This window comes from Parasteatoda tepidariorum, chromosome 7, assembly GCF_982258835.1.
Source record: "Parasteatoda tepidariorum strain Cologne lab strain chromosome 7, Ptep-v5.0, whole genome shotgun sequence".
NCBI classification, from domain to species: domain Eukaryota; kingdom Metazoa; phylum Arthropoda; class Arachnida; order Araneae; family Theridiidae; genus Parasteatoda; species Parasteatoda tepidariorum.
This window is the reverse complement of record NC_141761.1, coordinates 111865160-111881987: the sequence shown is the minus strand read 5'-3', so window position 1 is coordinate 111881987 and position 16828 is coordinate 111865160. Positions and strand designations below refer to the sequence as shown.

The 16828-nt window shown below is 29.8% G+C and overlaps 1 protein-coding gene across 2 annotated transcripts in view; it reads left to right on the top strand.

Moving 5' to 3' along the window:
• Positions 1-14715, top strand: part of LOC107442136 (agrin) — a 203133-nt gene extending 188418 nt beyond the window's left edge. Inside the window, exons 22-25 of one of the 2 annotated variants that reach the window (XR_011637174.2) lie at positions 4494-4545; positions 7657-7879; positions 12998-13104; positions 14356-14715. Coding sequence is in view for 1 of the 2 variants with exons in the window: in XM_071182999.2 (XP_071039100.2) it covers positions 4494-4545; positions 7652-7879; positions 12998-13104; positions 14356-14480 (512 nt within the window). In the remaining variant the exon portion in view is untranslated. Of the gene's footprint in view, positions 1-4493; positions 4546-7651; positions 7880-12997; positions 13105-14355 lie in introns of both variants that reach the window. The other variant, XM_071182999.2, reaches the window with a different exon arrangement.
• The last annotated feature ends 2113 nt before the right edge of the window (positions 14716-16828 follow it).

Sequence of the window (16828 nt, the reverse complement as noted above, 5' to 3'; positions counted from 1 at the left end):
GGGAATGCGAAATTAACACACAAATTAAAAAGAAATTAGTTAACTATTACGAAACTATTAGATTTTGTGATGAAATAATTTTGTTTGAACGTTTTTAGCAGACCCTGTATGTTGTTGTTGTTTCTATTGCTACTTGACAATGTCAGCAAGTCTACACGGGAAACCAAAAGAATTTAAGTTAGAGGGTGCGTTTTTTTTTCTTCAGAGCCGCCACCTATGGCCAAGAATACGATTTTAGCCACACGCGCACGTCACATCACGTTATACATTATTAATCCGTGCTGCGATTCATGCATCCATTCATTCATCCACCGATCGTAATTTTGACCTGAACAATCAATCTCAAATTCAGTTACTCCAGACGCATTGATTGGTTATGGGAACTTATAGGACTTAGTGTCCCCAACAAATTTAACGTGCTCCAGCCGTCATTTATTACATGGGGTTTCTTCCTTGGCAAGATTCGTACTCCCCTTTTCACGAACACGAGTCCAATTCCCTACCAACAAAGCTATCCTGGTCTGCACCCTGTATAATCAACATAAAGAGGTACATACATAATATTATTAAAAGAGAAAGCAACAACGGAATCACAATACTATCGATAAGAATGGTAGTAATTATAAAGTATTTAATCAGAAATAACATGGAAATCAAGTTTATAATACGAGAAAACTTTGAAAATGTTTCTGTTTGAAAGGAAAAACACAAACAGCGTGGCGTGCTTCTTGGGTCTGGGCATTTTCGTCATAAATCCATTTACACGCCCATTCATTATGTTGAAATAGGCGTGTACTTGTAATTGATTTATTCATCTAGTCCTTATATCTGTTTTATTTATCTTTCTAACTATTTTATTTAAGCATACAATAAAAATATTCAGCTATTTAACAACTGAGTTGAATGTCATGACAGTTTAATAACACAATCATAAATATTTCGCAATTATTTTTACGAGTTTACATAATTGTATATTTTTTGTCTTCTAATATGTTTTTCTGCCGTTCTGTATTATTCGAAATGAATAAATAGTTAAGGCAAGTGGTGAAATAATGAAAGACAGCATCACTGATGTAGTTCCTTGTTTGGATTCCCTCAAAAAGCTAATATGCTCTTTGGCAAATCATGCGTTAAATTCAATTAAAATATATTATTTCATAGTTTTGTTATTTCAGAGTGCCAGTAAATATTTTTTTGAATTTAATTAACTAAAACCAACGTATTTCATTAGGATTCCATCGTTAAGGGAATCACCAATTTTAATTTAAATGTTGAGTAAATTGAGTCTTTTAAATATATAATAAAATTAATTTAAAAACATTATTAATCAAAAAGCTTTATTAAGTAATAAATAAACTACCAGAAAATACTTCATTCAAAACATCTGTACTACCATCAAAATTAATGTAAATATAAGAAGAGTATTACTTTAAATTTCTAAAATGATAAATGATGTTTTATTGGAAGATGTTAAATAACGCAACAAAGCATTGTTTTTTTCTATTCAGAATTGATTGCTTTCTTTGAAACTTTAAATTTTAGAAAATCACTTTAATTTATTATTTTAAGGATAATTAGGTCTAAGCACACGTAAAAATGTAAAATTGGTTTTGGGAATATTTAATTGTTTTTTTTTTTTTTTTTGCATATTTTTTTTAAGAAAAATGTTTACGAAATTTAAGTTTCATGTATTTCTTTCAACCTATTAATAAAACACGTATACAATTATAATCTTCAAAATTCCATATTTTATCTACCAGTTTTAAGTTTTTCCCAAAACTAAATAAAAATTAGAAAAATGCTGGACAGTTAGTGCCCTATAAAATGTACAAAAGCGAACGAAATCATGCTCATGCAATGTGATTTTTGTTCGATTTTAAGACATTGGGTGTAAAAAGTTATTAACAATATCTTTGTATTAAAAGCTTTTTAATAGCTTAGAGAAACAGATTTTTCAGTCACACACAGCTATTAGACAGGTGTGTGGCTTTTTGTGAAAATCAAGTGTTGCCAGCTGAATCGCCTCTTTTTAACTACCGCTGTCAAGAAAATTGATTTGATTCAAAGCTGTACCGCTATATCTCAAATCATTGAAGGAAGGAGTATGTTGCAATGTTATTGCGCAAATTGAACCATATATCTGTTAAATTTGAACCATAGCATCGCGTAACCAAATTTAAAAAGAACGATAATATGATTATATCTGGTAAAACAGAGATCTTCGATATAGCAGTAGGAAAAGGAGTCGCTCTACCGCTGGTAGAGAGCTGAGGATCATGAGTTCGATCCTGGCATTCGACTTAAAAACTGGGGTGCATGAACAACAAGGAGCATATTAAATCTGCAACAGTTTACATTCCTCTCGTAGGTTGGGATGTGGAAGTTAGAAAAGAAGGATACCAGTTGAGGCACCAACCATGTTGTTTGACCGGAGTCGAAATTGCATGGATTTCCCACCATGGCTTATAAAGATAGAGCCAAACAAAAAGAGTTAGGTGCTTAACTTCGAGAGGGAGATGGGTGGTAAAAAGTTCAGAATAAAAGTATTTCTCGTTATGATTATTTACAGTAAAATAAATGTCAGATGTGGGCACCCCTTAGCTTTTCAATCTTTAAAAGACTCTAACAAGGGAAACTAGGGAAGTGTGACTCGCCAATTTTGAAATAAACTAGTGGGATGTCTGCCTTATGAGGAATAATTTTAGGGGGTAACATTCCTTTCGGCCCATAGAAGGTCCTGTGAGAGATAACAAAATAATTCAATGTATAGAAAAATCGGTATTTTATTACTTCAATGCAGACTATTAGTTATTGTAATTATCTCATACTCCAATTAATTTTGTGGTACTTTCACGTACTATATAATGCATATTTATTGTCAAAATGGATTTCGAAAATTTTATATATCTGTAGTTTTTCAGAAAAACCTGTTAGGTTAATTTAAAAAAAAAATTACATCAAATTTTTTAAATTTTTTTTCTTCAAAAAATTTTCCAAATTAATTGGAGTATTTAATTACAAATCATTTAATTAATAATTAATTAATGAGTAATTAATTAATTAATGATCAAATAATTAATTTGTTAATAAGCAAATCAATTAATTAACCAATTAATTAATAATTAATTGGAGTATGAGACAATCACAATAACTAATAGTCTGTATTGAAGTAATAAAATACTGATTTTTCTATACATTGAATTATTTTTTATCTCTCATAGGACCTTCTATGGGCCGAAACGAATGTTGCCTCCTAAAATTAATTATTGCTCATAAGGCATACATCCCACTAGTTTATTTCAAAATTGGCGAGTCACACTTCCCTAGTTTCCCTTGTAAGATTTTGTTGTTGTTGTCGTAGGCCAATAGGCGAAGGGGTGCGATTGTTCTTGCTTTCCAGTGGCGCCATCTATTACCAAGAATTCGACTTCTTCCACATTCATAAGCCACACCCGGTTATAGGGCGGAACCATTCATGCATTCATTTTTTCTTCCACATATCTTAATTTTGACCTGAACCAGAGAACGATCCATCTCCATTTCAGTACAACCAGAGGTATAATTTGCTATGGAAACAGGGAGGATTTTTTGACCCGACAGATTTAACGTTCACCACTCACTATTTACTACACGGGGAGTTTTCTGCAGACTGGATTCGAACTCCCGTTCTCACGAAATTGAATTCAGCGCCCTGCCACCAGGCTGACATTGATATAAATGCTTTGATTCTCCTTATTTAAATTGTCAAACAAAAGTTCTGTTTGGAAGTTTTAAAAAAAATCTTTGATTTTTACTGCTTACAGCTAATACTTTTCTACAATTCATAAAGAATATTAAATTTAGCAATTATCAGCATTTATTAACTATTTAAACACTTACAGTCCCTAGCCATATTTAGACGCTCTATAAGATTCTATTCAAAAGTATAGTTATCAGGTGATACTATACAGCTGTATTGTTTTTACTCGGATGAAACCGGTTTGCTTTTGTTTACATTCCTGTACCAATGGGTTAACATTGTAATGCAATACGCTAAAAATAAATACAAATAGGAAGTATATAAGAAATATCCTGTATAAAAACCCATTACATGTATGTTTAAATATGAAAGTATTGGCTATAAACTCGTGCAAATCATGTCATTATTAAAAAACTACAGTACGTCTAATCATTTGATCTAATTATTATAATATACTAATATAATGCTTGATATAATGAATATTCAATGTTTATATAATATATCGTCTAATTTATCCTATCGTTTAATTTAATCAATTGATACACGAACGTAAACAAGCGCAAACCGGTTTCATCCGCTTAAAAACATTAAAGCTGTATAGTATCAGTTGATAATTAAGATTTTACATAGAATCTTAGAGTGAGTCTAACAATTTGGTCAGGGACTGTAGATACTGAATATTTTTTATCAATTTTAATTTTATAAACATTGATAAGAAAATATTTAGTATCTAAGTCACGATCTCTTTTTCCAGAGCTCAAGAAGTCGGTTAATTTAAATATCACTGAAGATAAACAAAATGTAAGGTAATGTAAAAACTTTATTTTGTCGAGTTATTATTTAAAACAATTACTTTCCTCAAAAATCATAAAATTTCACGTAATTACTATAATTGTATCAAGTAAAAACAAGAGAATGCTAGAAGAATTCCCTTTCCACTAATTTTTTACACGTGCGGTTATTTTTTCAGAGAAAATAAGAAAAAAAAGTGGATTTCGTTTTCAATCAAATAAATTAGTCAGCCGTTAATTAAAATTATAAAAACTTGTTATTTTTAATGCTATAAAAAAGCTTTTGGTTGAATAGATCTTTTTTTCTCTTCGCTATTTGCAAAATAATTGGAGAAAAACAACAAATTAAATTTTAGTTTTTAAAAGCTATTTTGTGCATTAACGACGGGAGAATAAAAAATAGTGTGAAATTATATTCATTTAAATGAAAGAGAAAATATGTAAAGTGTGGTAACGTTTAGATGCAAGTTGTTTGTTAAAAATTGCGTTAATGAAGTGAAAATATAAATAATAATTAATGTAAAAAATTTGGTTTATAATACTTAAAACTGTATTAAAATACGTTTTAAAATGCAGTGGATTGTGAGCGAAACTAGTAAAGAAAGGTTCTGTGTGATATTTTAGGGAAAAAATTCAGATTTTTTGGTGAAAGTTCGTATTTTGATCTTATTTAACTCTAAAACATTGTTTTATTTCTCCATTCATTAATTCTAAGTGAGAGATCCTAGTGAAACGTGCTGATAATGACCAAAAGCTGAGATTTCTTTTTGACCGTCCGATTTATTTTTGTTTTATTAGTGAAGTCATTGCACTTTATGTATGAATGAAGGTTTTAAATAACAAAAAATTTTTATTTTTAGGGAATGGCATTATTAGAGCTTTTAGCTATAATAATAAACTGATTGGTTTGTTTGTCTGTGCGCTTGTGTTACTCTTTAAACTAGATTTTCTAGCTTATGACTCACGGGAGTTTATTGCATGTTGTTTAGCATTTATTATTTTATTTGCTGTGCCAGATAAGCTCAATGATCAACGTTAATGTTGTAGCATAGGTGGACTACGTTACCAAATAAGTATTCCTAAAGCAATTCACGTGTTAATTTTGTTTTGCTTTGCTATGTATTTAGATAGAACTGAATATAATTTATAATCAACGAATTTTAAGTAAAGAAAAAACAGCTAACCAGCTTATCGCTAACTTACAAAACCAACTTATCTCTTACGTTCGCCATCCCATGGATTTGCTTTAGCAGTTCCCTTTGGCTCTCGTTTATTGAATACGTTGCTTTCGTCTAGTTTTGTATGCTTTTTTGAGGACTAAAGTTTTAAATAACTAGGTCATAAAACTTTTCTTTGGTTAAAATTAAAAATATTTGTTTGGTTTCTCTGCACTGAATTTTAAATAAATATTTTTTTTAACAAAAAATATTAAATATACACATTTTAAAATTAATTTGAAATTACCCATAGCTTACACATTTTTTTTTAAGAACACGTTTAAAAATGTCAGTGTTCTGAATTACCACAGGTATAAGTCCTTTATTTTACCACGAAAATGTTAAATGAATTAGAACTAAAGAAGTGTAAGAAAACTGAGTATAGTCATAAAAAAAAAAGTTAAAATTTAAGTAATATTAGGATGTTAAAATAAAATTTTAAGCTGAAACCAATATTGACAATTCAAATTTCTCTAAAATTATCAACCTCTGAATTTTATTTTTTTCCTTTGTAACCATTTCTAAATTTCAATATTCAGGCACACAACAAGGATAGCCCATGCAACAAATATCTAAATGGAAATGTGTTTTCTTAAACTCGCTTATGACTGCTTCCAAGTTTGATATTTTATTTCTTGATATTTTATATAATATATAGATACAATGAAAATCAAAATTAAGGGAGAAATAATGCTAATTCCTTTAAGAGAAACATAAAAAAATCACCATATAATTTGACACCGATGCTGCTTGATTAATTTTGTTATTAGGAAGTACTTGAAATAAAAAAAGGCTTTTGTTCTAAAAACCGAATAAATGGAAGAAAGGATACTAAACAGAAGCAAAAGAAATCACCAAACTATTATTGGCTCCAATGATGTTCAATTAATTTTGGAAATAGACACTAATTGAAATAAAAAATTAAGCTATTGTACTAAAAGCCAGATTAATGGAGAAACGGTTCTAATTCATTTATTAGAAAAATAAGAAATCGCTATTCCCTTTTTGAACGCCAAGGATTATGCTCAAATAATTTTTCTAATAATTGCTAATTGAAATTAAAAAAAGTGAGCTACGGATTAAAAAGCAAAATTGATGGAGAAATGATACTAATGATGATTCGTTTAGAAGAAGCGTAAAAAACTATTATACGTCATTCGTGCTTAATTATTTTTGCAATATACGCGCTTGATAAAAGTTTTTGAGCTAAAGTTGGATTGAGTCATGAAATATGAAGTATGCATTCGAGATTAAAAATATTCTAAAAGAACAGTAAAATGCTTGAGATTAAAATTACTCGCATTTTAACTTTGCATCCAATATAAAGCAACAGTCATTTATCTTAATTTTATCATGCCTCCTAAATATTATATTCGATTTTAAAAAATTTAAAGATAATTCTAAGAAACTATTAGTCCCATTAACATAATTTAGATCAGACGGGAGTAAAACAAGATACATTTGCTTTATAAGGAATAATAAGGAGTTATTGACGAAATGTATTGAGCATCTTTATCTCATTTCATTCCATTTTTTATTCTAATTCATAATCGTCCTCCTCATTCTATTCATCCATCCATTCATTATCATTATTAATATATTTATTTCACTTATTTTTTGCTTATTTAATAAATTTTGCTTATATTTAATTATTTATTTATTATTTTTCTTTTCCTGCTTGAAAAATGTTATATATGCCTTATATATTTTCTACATTCATCATCGCCCTCCTCATTTCCTTCATCCATCCATTAATATTATTAATATGCTTATTTCAATTATTTTTTACTTACTTTATTAATTTTACTTATTTAAATATTTATTTATTAATTTTACTCATTTAATTATTTATTATTATTCTTTTTATAGACCAAAAATTTTATTTATGTTTACATATTTTCTAGCACAGACGATCCTGATAAGACTTGTTTCATCATCCGTATATCAGAGAAATTGAATAGACTTTATTCTAAGTTCCTTACTTTTGAAAATGATGAAGAACTGAAGAATAGTATAAAAGAGAAAAAAGAATTTTTAGTAGTGATTGAGCTGATGAATGGGGAGTCTCGTAAAGAAATATTTAGCTCAGAAAATATAACTATGAATAAATTACAAGGCGTAAAATTAGAAATGTAAGTAATTGATTTTAAAATACTATCCATACTATCATTTCCCAAGCATAATTATTGCAAGAGCTTAAATCTTATTAAAAACTATTTTATGCTTCTTCAAACTGAGAAATAATAATAAAAAGTATATTGAATCAATAAATATGCATACAGAACAAATTTATTCCTCATCTTTGGGCCTTTTTGGATAAAACTAATCCGCACTTACGTTAAGAAAACAATGGGAGTTTGCTTAAGGAAATTAAAAGGAATCCAGAACTCATTATTAGAGATAGAGGATTCACAAATTCAATTCATATGGATTCAAAAATTCAATTTATATGGATTCACAAATTCGATAAGTATGCATTCACAAATTTAATTCATATGGATTTAAAAATTCAATTCATGTGGATTCAACAATTCAATTCATATGGATTCAAAAATTCAATTCATATGGATTCACAAATTCAATACGTATAGATACACAAATTTAATTCATATGGATTCAAAAATTCATTACATATAGATTCAAAAATTCAATTCATATGGATTCACAAATTCAATACTTATGGATTCACAAATTCAATACCTATAGATACACAAATTTAATTCATATGGATTCAAAAATTCATTTCATATAGATTCAAAAATTCAATTCATATGGATTCACAAATTCAATACTTATGGATTCACAAATTTAATTCGTATGGATTTAAAAATTCAATTCATGTGGATTCATCAATTCAATTCATATGGATTCGCAAATTCAATTTCTATTTCTGCAGATAGAATTCACTTCATATATTACTATTTGTCCATAAGTATCTGAACAACCATTCAAGGGATCATGATGTGAGGATGTTTTTATAGCTCAAGCATATTAGTTCTGTTATCAGAAATATAAGATACATGTGGACATTCTGGGTAATACTGTTGTCCAAACTCTATGGAAATATTCCGGGGAAGGCTTATTTCTCTTTCAGCAGTATAGTGACTCAATTCACTCATCAAGACTTAGTTTGAAGAAATATATACTTAAGCACTGGACACAATTCACCTATCTAAATCTCATAGAACACCTTTAGGATGTCCAAAGAATATGATATAACTTCTAAGTAGAATAAAGCATGAAAACAGCGTGGATAAAGTACAAATAATCTAATCTAAGTATAAAAAGTCTAATAATCTGATCTAAGTATAGAAACAGTTATACTAAGTATTTCATTTTATAACTGGTGTTGAATAGCTCACTCAATTTTGAGTTTACAACTACCAATGTTCAGCTCCGTAGCTTTGCAATTTTGAACCTAATTCTGAAGACAAGGTAACTTCTGGTTCAAGTATTGGGAGAAATTTGTCTTTGTTTAAGAAATTTTAATGGAACTAACCCGCATTTGCGTTACATGGGAAGGAAAACCCGAAAACCCCCCACGATTAGCCTGACGGCAAAAGAACTCTAACCTATGTTCCGTCAACCACAGGGTATAATTTACGTGAGCACTTTGGTCTATTCAAGTGGGGTTCAAAATTCGTATCGCTGGGATTCGAACCCAAGTTACCACAATGGAAGTCGAGCTCTCTGTTCCCTGAGCCACCTCGGCTTTGACATACTAAGTGTGTCTATTTCTGTACTTTCATTTGCGCTTTAATCAAGTTGTTTTATTGTTTTAACCTTTGAGATCAATTAGAACCCAGATTATTGAGATTGAGAGGAATTAGAGCCAGAATACCGACCATCTTCAGTGCCAACATTCACTTCAGCAGAGGTCATTGGTCAATAACTGGTGGAAAGACATCTCAGACAAGTGTAGACTGACAACGATGCAAAAGGAGACCAATATCATATGGAGTCTGTGGCAAATTATTAGACGCATTGTAATATTCTATGTAAAATCTTAATTATCAGGTGATACTCTATACAGCTTTATTGTTTTTACGCGGTTGAAACCTTTTTGCTCTTGTTTACGTTCGTGTATCAATTGTTTAACATTGTAATGCAATACGTTAAAAATAAATACAAATAGGAAGTATATAAAAATCTCCTGAATAAAAACCCATTACATGTATGTTTTGATATAAAGGTATTGCCTATAAACTCGTGCAAAACATGTCACTATAAAAAAAACTACAGCGCTTCTAATAATCTGATCTAATTATTACAGTATAATAATGTAATACCTGATCTAATAATTATTCCATAATTATATAATATATCGTTTAATTTGTCCAATCGTCGAATTTATATTCGATATCGCCTAATTTAACCAATTGGTATCCGAACGTAAATAAGTGCAAACCTGTTTCAGTCGCCTAAAAACAATAAAGCTTTATGGTATCACCTGATCATTAAGATTTTGCCCAGAATCTTACAGTGCGTCGAATAATATGGCCAGGGACTTTAAGTGTATGCCTTAGGAAGTCTGTAGAGCTACGTTAGGATGCTTTTGACCAAATAGAGATTATTTTTTTTTTGAAAACCATTAAATGTTTACTGGTGCAATTAAAAAAATGGCTTTATGTAAGTTTTATAAAATTTGAGCTTTTCTTTAAAGTGAAATATTGTATCTCTGGCATAATTCTTCATAATTTTTTCAGCTCCTGAACTTTCCATTTAAAATTTAAAAGTTCAAGGAATTCTCTTAGTTTAGCAAGATGAAGGTTCCTTTTTTGACATGAATAGGGTATTGAACTCACGGAGAATTACGTTTCGTAATTTCTTGATTTAATCAGTAGCTAGTTCATATTTATAAATAATTTTTGTTCTGTAAAATTCTTGTTTTGTAATTTTGTTTAAAAATGTACTTTAGTAAATTTGGATACTGAATTTTAAAGTTTAAGGATGTAGGAATTTTTAAAACCTTCTCAAAGTCTTAAGTCTTTTAAAGTTGAAATTTAATTTGAAAAGAATTTAAAATTCTGTAATTAAGATCAGAATTTTAATCATTTTTCAATGATTAAAATGAAACAAAAATTATTCAAAAATATCCATTAGTTACTGAATAGATAAGTTAAATTTAAGATAGACGGTAGATTAAAACTGAGAAAGAAAAATAATTTTTTTCGGTCTGAAGGGTAACACCTAAAAGCATCCTTTGCATGATATGAACTTCTGAGTTCACTTAAAAACAATAGCTTTCTTTTATGTATTTTTTAAGTTTTCGTGATTTACAGTAAAAAGTAAAAAAAAATGTTCCAATAAAACTTTTCTCTTTGTTATACGCGATGGCACTGGTGTCCGATAGCTTAGCGTATTTTAACGCATATATAAAAGTAGGCTTAGTAAAAGAAGGCTTAACTTTAAAAAAGGAACGATTACAAGTAGGCTTAACGTTTGAAAACCAGTGTATGTATAATTTAAAAAATAAATATCAAGAGTTTTGCATTTTAAAATTGTATTGTTTTCCAATAAATATAGTATATCGTGTATGATTTTCGTTTATATTTTTAATTTTTCTTTTATATTTAATACTCATTGTTGTTACTCCAAGGCTAAAAGCGCCAGGGTCTTGAAATTGGCACGGGGCTACAATGAGTAATTTTAGCTCCAGATCCAAAAAATAGTTAAAAGTTTTTTATTATTTCGTGCAGGAGAGGTGTTTGAAAAATAAATTTATCGTATTGATTTAGCATTAGTCGCATTAGTCATTGTTATAATTAAAACTGCAGAAGATTCTGTTTAGGAGTTTCTGTTGAGGATCATTGGCGTTAATAAGCGTATGGTTAATTATTTACGGTTCATTCAAACGCCAATGGCTCTCAATTAATTTAGGTTATGAATACTGCTGGTATTGCGGTAATTTCTTCTGTTTATTACTGTCCATCTTAAGAGATAAGTAGCAATTTTATTGGCAAAAGTTTTGACTATCTTAAATTTACCTCCAGCAACAGCATTATGCCAAATGATTATGATTATTTCGCTCATTATTATTATTATTAATTTTTTTTTTTTTGCTGGGATGAACTTCTTAAAAAGTGTTTTGTTTAATCTAATAACGTAAAATCACAGGGAGGGGCAATAAATATTAGCAAGACAGAAATAAATAAATATTAGAAAAAAATAAAGCGCATTTTTTAACGAGTTACCGAATTCTGAAACAAAGCAGTATTCAATAAAATAGTTTTAAAAAAAATTTAAAACGTTTTTAAAAACAATATTATTTTTTTTGAATTTGCACGAAAAAAAAGAGATAAAATATTCCGTGTAACTTATAAGTATCAATTGATATAGTTTCAGATACTTTTCTAGCTTCTATGTTAATTTTATATAAAGTTTGAAATATAGGTTTATAAATTTTTTTAAAGAGAACCGTTTGAAAATTTGGCGATTTGTTTGATCTTGATATTCTTGTTCGAGAAACTCCAACATTTTAGCTTTTTTCTTTAAGGTCTGCAGAAAGTCTTGCAGATTTTTTTTAAAACTTTTTTTTATTTATCATTGAACAGCAGACCCAATTTTCGGGTTTACGACTACTAAAGTTCAACTCCGTAGCTTTGTAATTTTGAACCCAATCCAGAAGACAAGGGAACTCCTGGATCAAGTATTGAGAGAAATTTTGCCTTCGTGGAGGACTTTGATTGAATTAACCAGCATTTGCGTTACATGGCGATGAAGACCATGAGAACCTCCCTAGATTAGCGTGACGGCAAAGGGACTCTAACCCATGATCCGTCTACCACTGAGGATATTTCACGTCTGCCCAGTAGACGGTGCAAGCCGGATATGGATTTGTATCGACCAGCCATCGCTGGTATTCGAACGTGGTTCACCTCATTTTAAAGCGAACGCTCTATTTCCTGAGCCATTGCGGCTCTGGCAGAAAGTTTAAAATGTAGGCTTATAATTTTTTTTAAGAAAAGCGAATGAAAATTCGGCTGCTTATTGTGTCGTTTATTTGGTTTATCTGTTTTTTTTTTAAATTCTTAAGAAAGTCTTGCAACACGTATTAATGTAAACTTTATAACTGAGACTATATTGGCTCAATTCTCATAAGTAAGGCGCAATATTTTCGTACACAACCATAAAAAATGTTTTGTGTTTTTTAAATTTTTTAAAATTATTTTATTTTTTTAATATTTTGAATCAACTAAATATTTTAGTTCTAAACTACTTTCTTTATCCTTAATATTTTTATTCTGTAGGTCTAAAAGTAAATTACTATTCTGTGTAGATGAAAGATGCGGAAAAATTCAGTTAAAAGAAAATACTCCTGTTGCAATTTCATTCGAAACATCAACAAAATATAAACGTAAGTACAATAACTATTAATTTTAAGAATTTTAATATTGCGAGCGTAAATACTGAACCAAACACAAACATTTTTTTCATAATTAATGTTTAATATATCATCCCTACGATTGCAGAACTTGTTTTGATAATTTTTGACACAGATTTTTCTAAGTATATTGGGTTGTTATTACATCAATTATAACAATGTTTCCCCTTTTTAACTAATTCCTAGTTAATTCACAGTATCATAAGTATCAACAAAAAACAATGTGATTATTGCTTACAACTGAAAATTCCTCCTAAGAACATCATGAAACTCCGTTGAAAGAAAACACGTTTTTTTTTTATTCAATTTCTTCAAATAATTCAAATATATGAATCAACTGCTTAAGATACCATAAAAAAAGTAAGAGACAAATTAAAAGATTATTTAATACTGAAACAATTATAAATAATAACGAAAATACTAAATTGTCCGCCTCAGACCAAAAAATTGTCAAAATATAGTACCTAAAACAGTCGTTGATCAGCATATCCAATCTTGAGCTTACGACTACTAATGTTCAACTCCGTAGCCATGCCCTTTTGAACCCAATAAAAAAGACAAAGAAACTACTGGAACAAGCATTGGTAGAAACTTGCCTTCGTGGAGGACTTTTTGATGGAACTATAACCAGTATTTGCTTTACATAGCGAGGAAAACCTCGCAAGGTTATCTTGTCGGAAAGGGGACTCTAACCCATGATCCGTATACCACTGAGGATATTTAACATCAGCACTGTGATCGGTGCATGTGCGGAGTTCCTATAGACCGGCCATCGCTGTTATTCGAACCAAAGTCAGATCATGGGGAGACAAGCAGAGTTAATATTAAACAAGGATCAATAAAGGAAATAAAACAGAGTTAGCATAAAATACCTTAATATCAGAGCTAACTGATACTCTAAAGTTTAGTTATCCATGGTTTAAAATCCTCAATCGGTAATGTTAAAATTAAGCGAGTACCTAAAAAGGTAATAAAATAAAGTTCATAAAAATTACGTAATATCCGATTTAACTGATGGGCCCTCATTTAGTAAACCCTGGTTTAAATACTTTAAATATGGACTTGGAAAAAAAAGATGAAATTGAAAATACATAAAAAAAAAAAAAAAAGGGAGTCAGACTTTTGAAAAGAACATCGATTAAAAGAGCATGTTTATGAAATTTCCGTCGATATATCTGTTGTTTTTCCAAAGATTTATCAGCATAAAAATATTGTTTATTTCAGGTAAAACGTTTTCATTGGAGTTGAGTAGCCCTTCAGCTGTTTCGACAGAATTCAGTTTTCTTGCACATGAGTTCCCCTATAGTGCAAATAGTGAAATGATTCAACGTATCTGTCTCGAGTCTTGACAACTTGAAAGTGATCTATTAAAACAACGCAGATTATATAGGATATATATTACAAGTTGTAGCTACAAAAACAAAAGACTGCTCTTACCCAAGTGATGTACATATCAGAACCGTGTTGTATTTATATGAGAAATGCGTGGACATTTTTTTCAGGAACATATCATTGTAAAAAAAAATCAAAAATAAATTAATAGACTGCTGTAATTATGTATTAAAAATAAATGAAAAAAAAACATGTTTAGGAAGTCGCTGTCTTTATTTTGAAATATCTATATGATTATACAAAATGTTCATAAGAGGAAAAAAAGATCCATATTAATACGTCAATCTATGAAACAAATGCAATTAGAATGATTAAAGGACATTTCATTTCTGTTTCGACGAAGAAATAACGACTAACTAATGGAAACCTTGGAAAATATTTCAATTTCTATTATTTTAATAGGCTTTGAATCTTAAGATCAATTGCATGATCCCTAATTACTGATAAATGTTTTGCAATTCAGAGGCATTTTTTTTTCCTTGCATATAAAAAAAATTATTTCTTTATTCAAATGAAAAAAATATTTTCATTACTTCTTAGAAAATTTTTCGAAACTAAGAATTTTTTGCTTATCTCATTGGGACAAATCAGTTGACATGTATGATGAAATTATAATAAATTACAAAGTATATGGCTATTGAAGTTAGATATTAAAAGGTTAAAAAAAATTAAATACTTGTTATTGTTTCACAGTTGCATGATTTTTTACTTATGTCCCTTGTCAATATCAGCAAGACTGCTAGGAGAAATCAGACAGAATTTTTAAAGTAGAGCGTGGGCTTCTTGTTTTTCAGTGGCACCATCTACGGCCAAGTTTCAACCGCACACACGTCACTGCCCGTTTTACAAGAAGGACTCATTCGTACTTCATTCATTCATTTACAGATCAAAATTTCGACCTGAACTAGAGAACGATCCATCTCCAATTCAGAACCCCCAGAGGTATTGATTTGTTACCGGAACTTGGAGGTCCTTATGACTCCTACAGATTTAACGTGTACCAATCACCATTCAATATAGTCACAATCTTCGGCCGTTGGGATTCGAACACACGATCTCACGAATATTTCACTAAGAGTTTCCTTTATATCTTCAAGTATATCGATTCCCGTCTGAGACACTCAGTGGTGAGAAACACAAAAAAGGAAGCTTAAAAGAAGGTTACAAAAAAAAGGTTTTATTTCCTACGACGATTCAGCAGCAAATCACACGGGGAACGGAGTTAATTTTGGGTCAGTAACAATTAAGAAAAATGCAATCGATATTTTAAAACAATAAAAGTTTGCTAAAAGATAAAAATGCCATCACAGTTAAAAGGCAAAGAACTTAAAAAAGTCAGTTAATAAAATTCAAGTGGTTAGATTTACAACTGAAAACAAAATAAAATCCTTTCGATGCAATTTTTGGTTTACACGAGATGTAGCAGCAAAGCAAACATACAAAATATCCATTAAATGTTTCATTTTATTTGCATCTTAATAATAACTCGTCGAACAAAACGCGTACTCGTGAGGAAGGAAATCCCAGTGCTTTCTCAGACACGCTCGTATTGTGGTACAACAATGGAAAGCGCGTTATTGACTGAGTTAACTAAATAAAAATTTAGTTTGTAAAAAATAAAAATTTATTAAATTTTAAATAAATTTTCATTAATAACCTAAAACAATGTGTTTTTTTTATAGTTTTATAACATATTTTATACTGTCTTTCACCTATGACTTCAGTGTCAATCACCGATGACTATCGTAGTCCAAACGGAAAGTTCCGTGTCAGTCACCGATGATTTTTAAGACAGTCAAAGTGTTAATAAGAAAAAAGTACTCCGAAAATTAGGATAATCGATGTAGTTTCGTGTTTAAGTAAAAATATTGATAAAGATTGGAGTCTTAAATCAAACGAAAGCAACAAAATCATACTTGATTATATTATATATTTGTCACGGTAAATGACCGCAATCAGGAGAATGTCGACTTAAGCCGGTGAATGCCAACAATCACATAGTCACTTTTATAAATTTCCGAAATATTTGTTATATCCGATTTGATATTAGTTAATTCTATGATATCATTTTATTTATTCGATATTTTAATATCTGTTGAGAATAGATTAGGAGAAACATAAGTATTCGGAGTCCGGATTAAATGCAAACTGGGAAGTGGTACTGAACCATAAAAAACATTTATGTACGGCATACCGGGCAAATGCATACCGGACAGTAGCACTCAACTAGACCTAGTACATATTTCGGACATTTACCAAAGCGACTATGTGATTGTCAACAGTTACCAATATCGGTCATTCACAG